Source organism: Trichosurus vulpecula, chromosome X (genome assembly GCF_011100635.1).
Source record: "Trichosurus vulpecula isolate mTriVul1 chromosome X, mTriVul1.pri, whole genome shotgun sequence".
NCBI classification, from domain to species: domain Eukaryota; kingdom Metazoa; phylum Chordata; class Mammalia; order Diprotodontia; family Phalangeridae; genus Trichosurus; species Trichosurus vulpecula.
The window spans coordinates 13450545-13466427 of NC_050582.1; the positions used below are offsets into that span (position 1 = coordinate 13450545).

At 39.6% G+C, this 15883-nt stretch overlaps 1 protein-coding gene across 1 annotated transcript; it reads left to right on the plus strand.

The window, feature by feature from the left end:
• The first annotated feature begins 365 nt into the window (after window positions 1-365).
• Window positions 366-767, plus strand: LOC118832609 (sperm acrosome membrane-associated protein 4-like). The gene has a single exon (XM_036739910.1). It carries the CDS (start codon window positions 366-368, stop codon window positions 765-767), a length of 402 nt encoding a protein of 133 aa, XP_036595805.1.
• The last annotated feature ends 15116 nt before the right edge of the window (window positions 768-15883 follow it).

The window sequence follows — 15883 nt, forward strand, 5'->3', positions numbered from 1 at the left end:
TAGGGAGAGAGAAAACCCCCTGAAAAGAAGCAGGTAGGAGTCTTAAGTTCATTATTGGTTACCAGGGCTTCAGTGTTCCTTGTCAGGCAGTCCAGGAAGAAAGACTTTGGTATTCAAGCACTTAAATATTCAAAGAAAAGAAAAGGACTGAAAACTTGAGGGCAAGAAAATTGGTACCTGTCAAGGTCAAGGCGAAGACGTGGAACCAGAAGTGAAGGTGGTGTGAAAAACTGACACCGAGGGCTGATGAACAGACCTTGGGAACCAAAGCGAACACTCAAGAATCTAAAGTTTTAAACACTTGGAGATTCTACGGTGGGGGCTAAGGAGACTGAGTTTCATACAGAGCCCCTATTTCTCTGATCATGTGCCCTTGGGCATCCATATATTTAGGCCTCATCCTTACTCTGAGCCTAGCACCCATGGCAGCTGCCAAGAAATGCTACCATTGTGATGTACAAGTGGCACGTCACTGCGTGGGTATCCCTATGACTTGTAGGGAAGAAGAAGATTGCTATGTTGGGCGTGGTACAGCTCAGGGTTTACCAGGAATCATAATAAAAGGCTGTATGCAGTCCATCTCCTGCGGCTGGCCACAGTCTATTACCCACCTGGATGTAACCTATAATCTGACTACGTACTGCTGTCCAGGGGACATGTGCAACATCATCCAACCCCTCCGGATCACAAAGCCGCCAGACGCTACTACTGTTCTTGCTGTGGCTGCTGGACTTTTACTGGCACTTCTTCTCTGCTGGCTGCTGTGAAGTGAAAGAAGGAAATGGATCCCTTCCATTCCCCACTCTGTATTTCCCACCCCATCCTCATGTGGATTGGATTAAAGTCAACAGAGGCAGAATCTGTGTTTTCTTTTGCATTGTAGAGTAAAAGCAGGACTAGGAAGGAGGCCAGGGAGGGAGAGAGGGTCAAATTTAGAGTAGCCACAAATGACTATGTCTGAAGCCACAAGACTTAGCTCACTTTTTCCATCTCATAATTTTTCCTCTCTACAAGCTAGGAGCACTCACAAACCTGGGTCTTGAGGTTTTGAGGAAGAGAGCTAGGCTATACAAACCTGACTCCCCAAAATCTCCTCCTATTCCCAGCTCCATTCTCCTGGGAAGGCTCCCAAAGGGGTGAGGGTCAAGAACTTCTAATAGTGGTGGGCTCTATGGGGCTTTCACTGGGGCCAGCTGGTGAGAAAAAAGGGGATAAAAGGAGAAAAAAACCAAGGCTTCACTGATAATTATTAAGCTGGTAAAAGAGAAACAAGAAGATGGCAATGGCTCAGGGTGACATAGGGAGCTAGCAGAGGTGGTGCCATCTCACAAAAGTTGAACAGTATATTAGAGTCAGCAAAGATATCTTTAACAAGCACCTAAAGCTGGGATTGGGGGGAGAGTGAACAGAGAGCCTAAGTACCTGGGTCCTGGACAGGGGTGGAGGTCTAGGGAGTTTTTTGGGGGTGGGACAAACTTTGTAAAAAGGTAAAGGTATGTAGAGCTCAACTCAATCTAGTATCAAATTAGCATAATGTATTCTACTCCCGAACTAAAACTCATGAAAAAAAATTACCTTCTACTCTACACCTACAGACTATTTACACTGACCACCACCCATGGGTATCATCCCTACATGTATTTTCATATTTTTTGTTATTCTAATACCAGTCAGAGTTTCAGAGGTAATGATGCTTTTCAAAGTAGGTGGGGAGAGACAGAGAATAAATTTGATTCTTGGACACCTGGCTACCTAAGTGGGCTTGGTCCTGGACACAGGGGTCTCTAAATAGGCAAAGATATGGAATGCTGGGATCCCCCACCTTGTTAGCATCCTGAATTGCTTACCTAACCGTCTCCTTAGTAGAAGGATCTCCATCACCTGGGGGACTTTCAAGTACAGGTGGCCCAAGAAATATTATTTTAGATCTAGTTCTCAGGCCAGCCCATCCTTAGGGCCAGCTAGAGAGATGGGAGTGGAAGGGGACTCTTCACAGAAAGCTAACTAGCACAGCTATCCAAAAGTGGCAGAGGGCAACCACAAAAGATAGTGGATTTCACCAAATTGGAAATTTTAAAGCAAAAGTCAGATACCACTTTTTAGAGATAGAGGGGACACTTATTTAGGTATGTGTCAGACTAGAAGGCTTTTAATGTCCATTCACATTCCCTGGGATTCTGTGACCTGACTGCAGGGTAGTAGTTAGCAGTGGTGGTTCTGAACGATTTCATAAAGAGGATGGCAACTGAAATGAACCTTGAAAGGACTGCCAGAATCTTCTTGATTCTTGGAGATGAGAAGAAGGGTATAACAGACACAGCAAATGTCACAAGCGAAAGTATGGGGAAGAAATATATGTTTGAGGATGTCTAGTCATAAAGATTAACTGTGTTATCACAATCAGGGAGAATGGACTGTGTGGCTACAGAATGGACTGGGTTGGAAAAGTGGGGAGAGAAAGCCAGGTAAGTGAGGCTCTTTGTGACAAAGTACTGCAGGTCTGGGATAACTGATAGCTTTTCTTGTGTTTCTGTATGACCACGACTTCTGTGTACCTGGAAAAAACCTTTTATTCCAGATCATGCTGTTTCTAGTTTCACAATTTAGCTATGATGACATTAACCAAAGCCAATGACATTTACCATGATAAACTATGCAACTGAAAAGTATGGTTGTGCTCCTAGAGGCAAAGATCTAGACCTGAGGAGACACAGTAGGGGGCCACGCAGAGAAAGATGGGCAGTGGTCTAAGCAAATTCCAGTTTGCAGCCTACCTCAGTCTTAATAGCACAGTCCAGCAGTCACTCATGGTGTCTGTCTATTCAATCTGAGCTTCCAAATGCCATTTCTTATTGATGATTTATTTTACTGGGATGACTATTGATTCTCTGGGTACTGCAAGGTATGAAGGGTGTACGCTTGGGAGGTTTTAAAACTTAATTAGGAAATTTTCTACACTTTTCCTGTTGGCCATCTGTTGAGGCTGGATAGCATCTATCTTTTAGAAATGTTAATTAGTATTAATAATCAATTTCATTGAGCTCTCTTGATCCTTAGATTTCTAATAAGAACCACACTCTTATGCGGCATTTGAAAGGGCATTTATCTTTTCGAGTAAGTGATTTTAAAATCTTACAATTTTTCTGAATGGAAATGTAATCACTACTGATATTAAGTGCCTAACATATAGCAAATGAGCAATAAATGTTTGTTGACTGACTGGTTGCAACATGCTTGCACTTCCAAAAGAACACCCCAAAAATATTTTATGTATCAAAACGATATTTGTGTCATGGAAGGAATTTGATAGGACTCCTTTTTTAATGTATTTTTAAAAATAATTTATATAATATTGGAAATTAATTATTCTTTAAATGTTTGGTAGAATTTGGGCTGTAAATCCATCTAGGACTGGGAATTTTTTCTTAGAGAGATTATTTACATCTTCTTCAATACTTTTTCTAAAATAAGGTTAATTTAAGTATTCTATTTCCTCTTCTGTTAAACTAGGCAATTTATATTTTTGTAAATATTCATTTATTACATTTAGACCGTCAGTTTTATTGGCATATAATTGGGCAACATAGCTCCTAATAATCTCTTTAATTTCATCTTCATTGGTTGTGCATTTTACCCTTTGCATTTTTGATATGGATAATACGGTTTTCTTCTTTCTTTTTTATATCAAATTAATAAATTTTTTTATTTTATTGTTTTATTTTCACATAACAAGCTCCTGGCTTTATTTATTAATTCAATGTTTTTTATTTCAATTTTATTAAGCGCCCCTTTGATTTTTTGGATGTCTATTTTGGTATTTAGTTAGGAATTTTTAATTTGTTCTTTTTCTAGTTTTTGTTTTTAGTTGCATACCCAATTCATTGATCTGTGCTGTCTCTCTTTTATTGATGCAATTCTTTACAGATATAAAATTTCCCCCTAAACATTGCTGTGGCTACATTCCAGAAATTTCAATATGTTGTCTTGTTGTTGTCACTATCTTTCATGAAATTATAGTTTCTAGGATGTGTTCTTTTACCCACACATTCTTTATGATCAGATTATTTTGGCTTCCAGTTAATTCTGAATCTATACTTCTAGTGCCCTTTATTGAATATATGTTGCTTTTTTGCATTATGGTCTAAAAAGGGTTCATTTAATATTTATGCTTTTCTCCATTTATTTGTGACACTTTTGATTCTCTAATACGTGGTCATTTTTTTTGTTTTGTTTTTAATGTGCCATGTATGGCTAAGAAAAAGTAACATTCCTTTCTCTTCCCATTCAGTTTTCTCCAGAGCATCTATCATAACCAACTTTTAAAAAATTCTATTCATTCGTCTTTATTTTATGGTTAGATTTATCTAGTTCTGGGAGGAGTAAATTGAGGTCCCTCACTAATACTGTTTTTTTGTCACTTTTGTCTTGTAACTCCTTTAACTTTTTCTTTAAGAATTCACATGCTATGCCATTTTGTGTATATATGTTTAGTACAGATATTACTTCATTGTTTACAGTACCTTTCAGCAAAATGTTGTAGCCATGTTAATCACCTTTAAGTAGGTCTATTTTTGCTTTTTCTTTGTCTGAGATCATGACTGGTACCCCTGATTTTTTTTAATTCAACTGATGAATAACAGATTCTGCCCCAGTCCCTTATTTTAACTCGTGTTTCTTTCACTTTCAAGTATGTTTTTTTCTAAACAATGTAATATTGGATTCTAAATACTAATCCATTCTGTTATTTGTTTCTTTTTATGAATGAATTCATGCCATTTACATTCAGTTATGACACTAATTGTGTATTTCCCTTCATCCTGTTTTCTTCTATTTCTTCTCTTTTTCCATGTCTCTCCTCAAAAGTCCGTTTTTCTTCTGACCACTGCCTCCCTTGATTTTCCCTCTCTCTAACTACTCTTACTTTCTCATAGACCCTTTCCTCTTATCTCCCTAATGGGTAAGATGGACTCCTATATCCAACTGAATGTGTGTATATGTATATAGATATGTATATATGCAAATATACAGGCATATTACACACATATACACACTTCTCCCTTTGAACTAGTTTAGATGAGAGTAAGGTTCAAACATTGCCAAAAATTAAGCATCATGGAGCCACAATCAGTATAAAACAAGATTTAACAGCTTCTACATTAAAGGATCAGAGGGCTGGGGATATGATATTCCATACGGCAGTAGAGCTAGGATTACAGCCAAGAATCACCTACCCAGCAAAACTGAGTATAATCCTTCAGGGGAAAAATGGACATTCAATGAGATGGAGGACTTTCAAACATTCTTGATGAAAAGACCAGAGCTGAACAGAAAACTTAAGTTTCAAATAAAAGATTCAAAAAAGAAGCATAAAAAGGTAAACAGGAAAAGGAAATCACAAGGGACTTAAGTTTAAACTGTTTACATTCCTACATGAGAAGAATTTTCACATTATTAGGGCAGTTAGAAGGAGCATATATAGACAGAGGGAAAAAGAGTGAGTTGAATATGAAGAGATGATATCCAAAATTTTTTTTAAAATTGAGGGGTGAGAGAGGAATGTACCGGGAGAAATGGAAAGGGAGATGTAAAATAGGGTACATTATCTCACATAAAAGATGCAAAAAAAAGCTTTTACAGTGGAGGGAGAGAAGGGGGAGGTGTGGGGGAGTAAGTGAACCCTATTCTCAACTGAACTGGTTCAAAGAGGGAATAACATACACACTCAATTGGGCATAGAAATCTATTTTACCCTACAGGAAAGTAGGATGGGAAGGGGATAAGTGATAGAAGGGAGGGCAAATTGGGGAAGGGGGTAATCAGAAGCAAAACACTTTTGAGGAGGGACAGGTTGAAAGGAGAGAGAGAATAGAGTAAATGGGGGGAACAGGATGGAGGGGAATACAGTTAGTAATAGTAACTTTGAAAAAAATTGAAGCAAGTTTCTTTCATAAAGGCCTCATTTCTCAAGCATATAGTAAACTGAGTCAAATTCATAAAAAATAAGTGCCATTCTCCAATTGATAAATGATCAAAAGATATGAACAGTTTTCAGATGAAGTAATCAAAGCCATATATAGCCATATGAAAAAATGCTCTAACTCACTAGTGATTAGAGAAATGCAAATTAAAATACTTCTGAGGTACTACTTTATATCTATATTAGATTGGCTAACAGGACAGAAAAGGAAAATGACAAAGTAGAGGGGATGTGGGAAAAATGAGATACTGATACACTGTTGGTGGAATTGTAAACTGATTCAACCATTCTATAGAGCAATTTGGAACAATGCCCAAAGGGGTATAAAACCATGCATATCCTTTGACATAGCAATACCACTACTAGGCCTATACCCCAAAAGAGATAAAAAACAAAAAGGAAAAGAGACTTGTATGTACAAAAATATTTATAGCAGTTCTTTTCTGGGGGCAAAGAATTAGGAATTGAGGGGAAGCCCATCAACTGGGGAAATTCCTGAACAAACTGTGGTATGTGATTATGATGAAATTCTATTGTGCTATAAGAAATGATGACCAGAATGCTCGCTGGAAAAACTTACATGAGCTGATACAAAGTGAAATGTACTGTGTACAAAGTAACATCAATATTGTGAGATGATCAGCCATGAATGACTTAGTAAATCTCAGCAATACAATGATCCAAGACACCTCGGAAGGACTTAATGCTATCTGTCCCCAGAGAGAGAACTGATAATGTCTGAATACAGACTGAAGTACACCTTTTTCATTTTATTTTTCTTGACAGTTTTTCTTTCTTTTTTTGGTCTGTTTTCTTTCACAGTATAACTATTATGGAAATGTTTTGCATGATTACACATGTACAAACTATATCAAATTGCTTGCCTTCTTAACTGGAGAAATGGGGAGGGAGGAAGGGAGAGAATTTGGAACTCAAAGTTTTAAAAGCAAATGTTAAAATTTGTTTTTACATGTAGCTGAGGAAAAATAAAATACTAAATAAAGAAAACAACAGCACAACCCCTCAATATTGGGACAAAGTACTCTCTACTCTGCAAGCAGTCATACCCCGAAGAAAAACTCAATGGTTGAGTAGTTGGCTGGAAACATGGCCAGGCAGCAAAAACAGACTCACATTCAAACTCAGACTGTGGAAGCTTTCTTTAGCGACAAAGAAGACCAAAACATACAGCCAGAAGAAGTCAACAAAGTCAAAGAACTTACATCAAAAGCCTCCAAGAAAAACATGAACTGGCCTCAGGCCATGGAAGAGCTCAAAAAGGATTTGGAAAAGCAAGTTAGAGCAGTAGAGGAAAAATCGGGAAAAGAAATGAGAGTAATGTGAGAAAACCATGAAAAACAAGTGAATGACTGGCTAAAGGAGACCCAAAAAATTGCTGAAGAAAATGACACCTTAAAAAATAGACTAACTCAAATGGCAAAAGAGCTCCAAAAAGCCAATGAGGAGAAGAATGCTTTGAAAGGCAGAATTAGCCAAATGGAAAAAGGAGGTCCAAAAGACCACTGAACAAAATACTACCTTAAAAATTAGATTAGAGCAAGTGGAACCTAGTGACTTTAGGAGAAATCAAGTTATTATAAAACAGAACCAAAGGAATGAAAAAATGGAAGACAATGTGAAATATCTCATTGGAAAAACCACTAACCTGGAAAATAGGTCCAGGAGAGAGAATTTAAAAATTATTGGACTGCCTGAAAGCCATGATCAAAAAAAGAGCCTAGATATCATCTTTCAAGAAATTATCAAGGAGAATTGCCCTGATAGTCTAGAGCCAGAGGGTAAAATAGAAATTGAAAAAATCTGCCGAACACCTCCTGAAAAAGATCCCAAAAAGAAAACTCCTAGGAATATTGTTGCCAAATTCCAGAGCTCCCAGATCAAGGAGAAAATACTGCAAGCAGTCAGAAAGAAACAATTTGAGTATTGTGGAAACACAATCAGAATAACACAAGATCTACCAGCTTCTACATTAAGGGATCGAAGGGCTTGGAATATGATATTCCAAAGGTCAATGGAGCTAGGATTAAAACCAAGAATCACCTACCCAGCAAAAATGAGTATCATGCTCCAAGGCAAAATATAGATTTTCAATAAAATAGACGACTTGCAAGCTTTCTCAGTGAAAAGACCAGAGCTGAATAGAAAATTTGACTTTCAAACACAAGAATCAAGAGAAGCATGAAAAGGTAAACAAGAAAGAGAAATCACAAGGGACTTACTAAAGTTAAACTGTTTTGTTTACATTCCTACATGAAAAGATGATGTGTATAATTCATGAGACCTCAGTATTAGGGTAGCTGAAGGGAGTGTACGTATATAGAGAGATAGAGGGCACAGGGTGAGTTGAATATGAATATGAAGGGATGATATCTAAAAAAATAAAATCAAATTAAGGGATGAGAGAGGAATATATTGAGAGAAGGAGAAAGGGAGAGATAGAATGGTGTAAATTATCTCGCATAAAAGTGGCAAGAAAAAGCAGTTCTGTAGGAAGGGAAGGGGGGCAGGTGAGGGGCAATGAGTGAATCTTGCAGTCATCGGATTTGACCTGAGGAGGAAATAACATACACTCAGTTGGGTATCTTACCACACAGGAAAGGAGGAGCAAGGAGATAAAAGGAGGGGACAATAGAAGGGAGGGCAGATAGGGGGAGGAAGTAATCAAAAGCAAACACTTTTGGAAAGGGACAGGGTCAAGGGAGAAAATTGCATAAAGGAGGATAGGATAGGAAGAGCAAAATATAGTCTTTCACAACATGAGTATTGTGGAAGGGTTTTGCATAATGATAGACATGTGGCCTATGTTGAATTGCTTGCCTCCTTAGGGAGCGTGGGTGGGGAGGGAAGAGGGGAGAGAATTTGGAACTCAAAGTTTTAAAACAAGATGTTCAAAAAAAATTCTTGCATGCAACTAGGAAATAAGATATACAGGTAATGGGACACAAACATCTATCTTGCCCTACAAGATAGTAAGGGAAAAGGGGATGGGGGGGAATGGGGTGACAGAAGACAGGGTTGACTGGACAACGGGGCAATCAGAATATATGCCATCTTGGAGTGGGGGGCAAGGGTAGAAATGGGGAGAAAATTTGTAATTCAAACTCTTGTGAAAATTAATGCTGAAAACTAAAAATATTAAAGAAATAAATAATGATTTAAAAAAAAGAAAAGAAAAAAAATAGGTGTCTTCTATTTCTCGTCCTGTCGGACAAGATAGCAACAGGGAAGAGGACCAAGGGGAAGAAAGTGTCTTCAGGCCATTGTTGTCGTAAGGGGACAAAGATCCTTGTTTGAGAAGTAGCCTAAGAACTTGGCTTTGGTCAGTACATCCAGCCAAGAAGGAACCTCAATCATTTTATCAAATGGCCTTAATATGTCAGCCCATTGCTCCAAAGGTCTTTTACAAGCATCTGTAAGTGTCAAATGTCACCAACAATTAATTGATTTACAAAAACTCTGAATCATAAATTTCCTACTTTTGTTAATGGCAGGAATCATAATTTCTTTATTTCTAGTAATGGTACCCATCACACTTCATGCCACCTAGGCTCATAACCTTGGGGCCATATTTGATTCTTCCCCCTATTGTTTATAAATCCAATCAAGTGCTGTATCATTTCTACCTTTTCTATCTCTTCACATCTGGTTCCTCTTCTCCATTCCCACTGCAACCACCCTAGTCCTGGTCCTCATGTCTTCTCACTCAGGCAATGACTTCTACATAATATGTGCTTTATAAGTGTGTGGTGGACTTGATTTCTTAAAGTGTCGTGCCTAGAACTAGTGCCCAAACTCACTCTAAATGTGGTCTAATCAATGCAAAGGACAGTGGGACTATTACATCCCTTGTTCTGGCTTCCATGCCATTACACTTCTACACAATTTCTTTTCGTTATTGTATATTAACATATTCAGTTTTTTTTAAGTAGATGTGCATCACACTGCTGACTCAAATTGAGCTTGGGGTCAACGAAAATCTCCAAGTCTTGTTCACATCACCTAGTATTAAGCCAGGGATCTCTCACTGTGGCATCATATAGTTGATCTTTTAAAACTATATAGGGGATTTTACGTTCATCACTGATGAATTTCATTGCAGAGATTTTTCCTCTCATCATTTTAGCCTTTTGAGATCTCTTGGACACTTGATTCTGTAATTTGATGCACTCATTACTTCTTCTACTTTGTGTCATCTGCAAATGTGATATATATTCCTTCTATGCCTTCACCCAAATCACTGAGAAAAATGCCAAAAATCACAAGAAGGAGAGTATAAGCCCAAGCTGACTCACTTCAATGTATAAGTGACCTCACTAATATAGGCATTCCCTCCAATGCCATTCATTTGTGAATTCTCAGCCAATTGTCCACGTTTTCCATAAAGTCCTCAACAACTTCCTGGCCCTTCTGAACAAAGAGGCTCCAGGGAAGCTGAAATCTGGTGGCACATAACCAATGCACCACCTACAGTAGTGGTTAGAGCCTCTTTCCCTGACAGTTCCCCAGGTGTTTCCCCCAGCATTAATCAGTGCTAATTCCCAAACCTTTATCTGTCCCCCAGGACTAGGCTTTGCATTCTCTCCCCAAAATGTCTGATCCTGCTTGACCCAGATAAAAACACGCTGGCCTTTACCAGTTGAGGTACTGCCTTCCACTGATGCCCCAGGAGACTTGACCTGTTCTTCCTTGGCCTGTGCTCTCATATTGTGAGTATCTTCCCTCAATAAAAGCCGTTTGCTTTACCTTCTCTCTGCTTGCTCAAGTCTCTCTCTTGAAACAAATGAAAAACCCTAAGAGACACAGTTTCTGGGTAATCAATTTATTAATTTGGCTAGCTAGTAATCAATAAATTGATGGCCAGTGGTTTCTCTTGGTAACCAAGGATGCCCCACAGAGAACCTGAAAGTTTTAAAATGTTTAAAAGAAATTTCCTTGACAACTGTAAATCAACCCCAATTGGTGGACATTTAATGAGAAGGTAAGCTAAAAATCTTTAGCTCCTTCTGCTGAAAATATGGCTTGATCCTGAGACTGAGCCCCCCAGCAATCTGGACAGCAGAATGCATCTCCATTTAGACCACTCTGGTTGGTTTTCTTCTTCATAAGCTGGGTTACCCTAAACTCTAATGCAGAGGTATAAGGACAGGGGTTATTTTCCCCAGGGTAAGAACTCACCAGACTGTATTGTTTATTTTCTAAACAGAAGTTAGGTGTCCTGGTAGAGTGGAGTCCTACCCAAGGTTGAAGAGTGTGTTCCTTGAGAGCTAGTGGTCAACTCCATGAGTCATGTCCTTCAGAGACCAACTTAACAAGAGCTGGGCCTCAATTAAGAAACTGAGAAGCAAAGCCTGGATCCCAATGCAATAACTGGTTTTTAATCTAATAGTAAGATATAATTTCTCACTGTGACATTAGTGACAAGCAGTCCAATTATTCTGCAGTTCATCTTTGGAGCTTTTCCTAAGAGAATATCAGAATGTCTCAGATCAAATATATTTCTGCATAGCACCCCAGGAATTTCCATTCTATCTCTTGGGAAGCTGTATGTGTTGACCACAGCGTACAACCAAATTCAGTCTTTGACCTTTACTTAGGCTACAGGTTGTAACAACAGAAAAAAAACAATCTTGCTTGTTCTTTTTCTGGGATGATATTTTGATGTTTGCTAAGAAAAAAAGATGATAACTATAAATTAATACCCACTGGTATTAGCATCGATTGAGTGACAGAATCACTGAAAAGCTAACAAAATATGCTTTCAATGTAAAAGTGAGCCTGGCCACCACCAAAACCACGTCAGTCCTTTGGTTCACTACAAGGGCATTATTTGGCTCCTACCCCTATTTAGTGCCCTCACCACAAACAGGCTAGGCAAGCCCATAAACCAAACATCAAAGCGTCCAACGGGTGGGGCAGCCGAGTACCGAATATGGGAATTCATATAGTGGAATATTCTGAATCTCCCACAGACTCAGAAGCCATAAGGGAACGGAACTCACGTTAAGAAGTGGGAAGACAAAGGCCTGTGTTCGCATTGGTCTCCTTCCTACAGTTGCTTGGAATGGTTCAGAGATGCTGACAGTTCTTTTTTGTTTTTCAGGCCTAAGACAAAGGTTTATTTCCTCTACTACAGAAAATCCTTAAGATGCAAAGGATTCTAATCATAACAGTAAGAGCACTGGCAGCGCATTTAGATGGGCTTTAAGGTTTGCAAAGCACTTTACAGGAGATACTCATTAGATTTTCACAACACCTTGTCAGGAAAGTACTATTACAGATAAGAAAAATGAGGCACAGAGAGGTTAAATGACTTGGCTAGGGTCACACAACCAGTAAGCATTTGAGGCAGGATTCAAACTCATGTCTTCCTGACAAGTGCAGAATTCCATGCTCTGTGTCGCCTAGCTGCCTTCATATAAGTATGTGAGAGGCATTTATGAAAAAATATACCTCAAAAAGTCCATTAGAAGAAGCATCTGGTAAGGGACTTTTCTGCTCTGAAAAGCAGCTCTTTTAGAAACCACTTCCCACAGGACAGCTGGCACTCAACTCATGGAGTCCTGGACTCATAAGGTAACCACCGAGACCAGGAACACAGGATCAATACGTAATGCCTATGTTCAAGGCAGGAAACGCAATGATATCTAGGGACTCATCTAGCAAAGCCTGGATCCCCATGTTTGTAGCTGTCATTGCCACTAGAAGAAAGCCTATTATTCCCTGCTGGAAGGCCAAAGACAAGAAGGGTGGGTGAAGAATCTCCAAAGAAGAGTATGGTCACAGAAGACTTGGATGCTTTTCAGCTCAGCCAGGCATACATTCCTGCTGAGACTGGGAAGCTTGCTCCACCACTCTCTGCCACCCCAGCTGTGCCTGCTGAAGCTCTGCTCCTTCCCAGGTGGTGCAGCAACTCTGTCACCTCCAAGATTCTGTGCTGCACTTCGCCACCCTGGTTCCTCCTGCTTGCCACCATGACAGCTACTTGCTGACTTGCATCATCTGCTCCGGGTAGTCAAGATATCTTCAGCTCTGGCATTAAAAACAGACCCCAAGGCCTCTGATTCAGCTGGCAAACAAAAGGGCCATTGAGGCAGCTGTGAGATATCTTTGACTTGCTTTTCCCTAGGGAAGAACTCCAGCCCTTAGTCCCAACAGGATTAAGGAGAGTAAATTCTTTTCACTATTATCTGGCTCCAGCTACAAGCCAGATGCTCCCAATCCAGTCAGCACCTCTCAGGCTTGAGACAGACACTCACACTCCCCTTTATTTGTATTTTCAATTCCTGTCACACCAGCCCCCAACCAAACCAAAGGTTCAGAGACTCTGCTAAGTATTAAGAAAACCCCATGGGGTTCTAGAGCTAGAGCCAGAAAGGACCTTCAGGGTCATCTAGTCCAATCCCCTGATTTCTCAGAGGAGGAAACTGAGGCCCATAGAAGTTAAGTGATTTGCTCCTGGCCACACACTAGAAGGGAAGGAAGAGCCTCTGAAAACATGGAAAATCTTCCTTTCCGATTTATATCAACAAGTATCTGTCCCAGCTTTATTCAAGGCATATGTGGCAACTCCAGCTTACTTCCTGTTGGCATCAAACATCAGTTTTTCCTCTTTTCCTTACTCTCACAGACTTTGAGACGTACAAGAGAAGAGCTAAGAAATGAGTCTTGTCATGGGATTCCAAAGCAGACTATTTCCTTGGATCACTGCTTACAGCCATCTAAACTTACACTACTACACCAAGGAGGTGGAAGAGGGTGACAAAACTGTGACCCCTGTCAAAAGTTTACAGGCAGACATACACTGCAATAACATGGAGGCAGGAGATAATGGGGAAATGCCTATCAATTTTCAATACTGAAAGAAGGTGGGGAAAGCACTTTCCTTCTACTTTCTTCTGACAACTGTTTTCCTTGATTATAACATGTAGTTTGTTACCTTAAGCTTAGCATACAAACTTACTCATAGCAGCACTATATAGATGTTCCAAACTGATCAGGCACAAGACTCAGAGAATCGGAATTGGAAACCTCCAATCTACTGCTTTCCTTTCTCTCCGAGTTCACTGGCACAGCACATATGGTACTTAGCACCACACCTAAGTTCTGAGATATAGCTCAATGGCACTTTAAAAGGAGGCAGCCTTCATTTGTGAGACTTATGTGCTGGTTTATAAAAATTTAATAGAAAAAATAATCACAATGAATGAATTAATTAATGTTATAATAGTCTGTAAGCTGCGTACAGTTTCCAGAGATCCAGTATTAACTTTATATGTTGCTCTTATGACAAAAATGAACCTGTCTTCCCAGGACGTGGCCTACCACAAAGGCAATAATAAATCAAGCATTTCTAGTACATGTATTCTTTTAGCCCTGAAGCAGTAAGGAAATTATAGTGCCCAATTATCTCAACCCCATATCACTTCTGGCTAAGATATAACTAGGTAAGAGTGAGTGGGGCTTTGCCCTAAGACATGAAAATTTAGAAGGTACAAAATTTTACACCAAGCAAACTCTCCAGCTTACTCTTTTCCCCAGTAGCATACTCAGATGTGCTAGTATCTCCCTCTCTGCTCCGTGAGGAAATGTATCTGGTCAGGGAGGTGTATTGAGGTAAATGAGTGTGGCAGCTTTCACAACATGGGGACATCCCAAGTCTGAGGGATATGGAGTCCTTGTGGGTTGGCCTCCCTAACATTTCTCGCATCTTTCCTCTTCTCTCCTCTCATACAATACCTACCCTAGTTCAGAGTCTTTCATGGACTACTGTGACTGACTCCCAATTGATCTCCCTGCCTAAAGTCTATTCCCCACTCCAAGCCATCATCTTTCACACAGCTGCCAAATTGCTATTACTAAAACACAGACTTGATCACATGCCAGTGTCTGTTCTTTCCTCTCCTGTTCATACTTAAAAACCTTGAATGGTTTCTTATTTCTTCTAGGATAAAACACAAAATTCTAAATCCACACTTAAATCCATCCAAAATCTGGCTTCCCATTCTTATTTCATGTTATTTATCTTCAAGCTGCTCCTCACTGGCTATATTTATGCTATGCCTCCAAGTCTCCTACCTGGAGCTCCTGCCCTGGGGCCTCCACTACTGATTTATGAGAGTTCTCCATAACTATTAACCAATAAACATGCATTTGTTAAGCACTTACTATGTGTCAGATCCTATGCTGGACAACAGCCATAAAAAGAAAGTTAAAAAAAAAAACAGTTCCTGCCCTCAAGAACTTTACATTCTAATGGAGGGATAACACTTAAATAAATGGATAAATAAATAATTGGAAGGTCACGTGAGAAAAGTCCTCAGACCAATGACTGCTGCTGCTCCCTGGCCACCCGAGTACCACACCTCTGCGCAGTTTGGGTTTTTTTGGCTCCTGCACGAAGTCCCTAAATTTCTAATTGATAAGAGTTCTCCATAACTAGCCCCAGCCAGGTTGATTTTGCTGCTACCTTGTTGAGTCCCGTCCCTGCTTTCCACCTCCACCTCTGGGAATGGTAATGGTAATCAAATCAACACCGCCATAGCTGGGGCTCCATTCACCATCCCTATGCTTTCTCAGCAAAAATCATCCTTTCCCGGCCACTATTTCCCCATATGTGTTATCTTCCTTCAGGACTTTGTGACTCACAGAGAGCAATACTTTTATTCATCCATTCATTCATGTATGCATGCATGCATGCGCACTTTGTTCTACTCATGATGGCCTGCAAAGAGCTATCAATCAGAGCTAGCATTTATATAGCTATCTATAGAGATCTGCAAAGCACTTTACAAATATCATCCTGTTTCATCCTCACAACAATCCTGTAACATTATTGTGCCCATTTCACATATGAAGACACTGAGGCAGACGGAGGTTAACCGACTT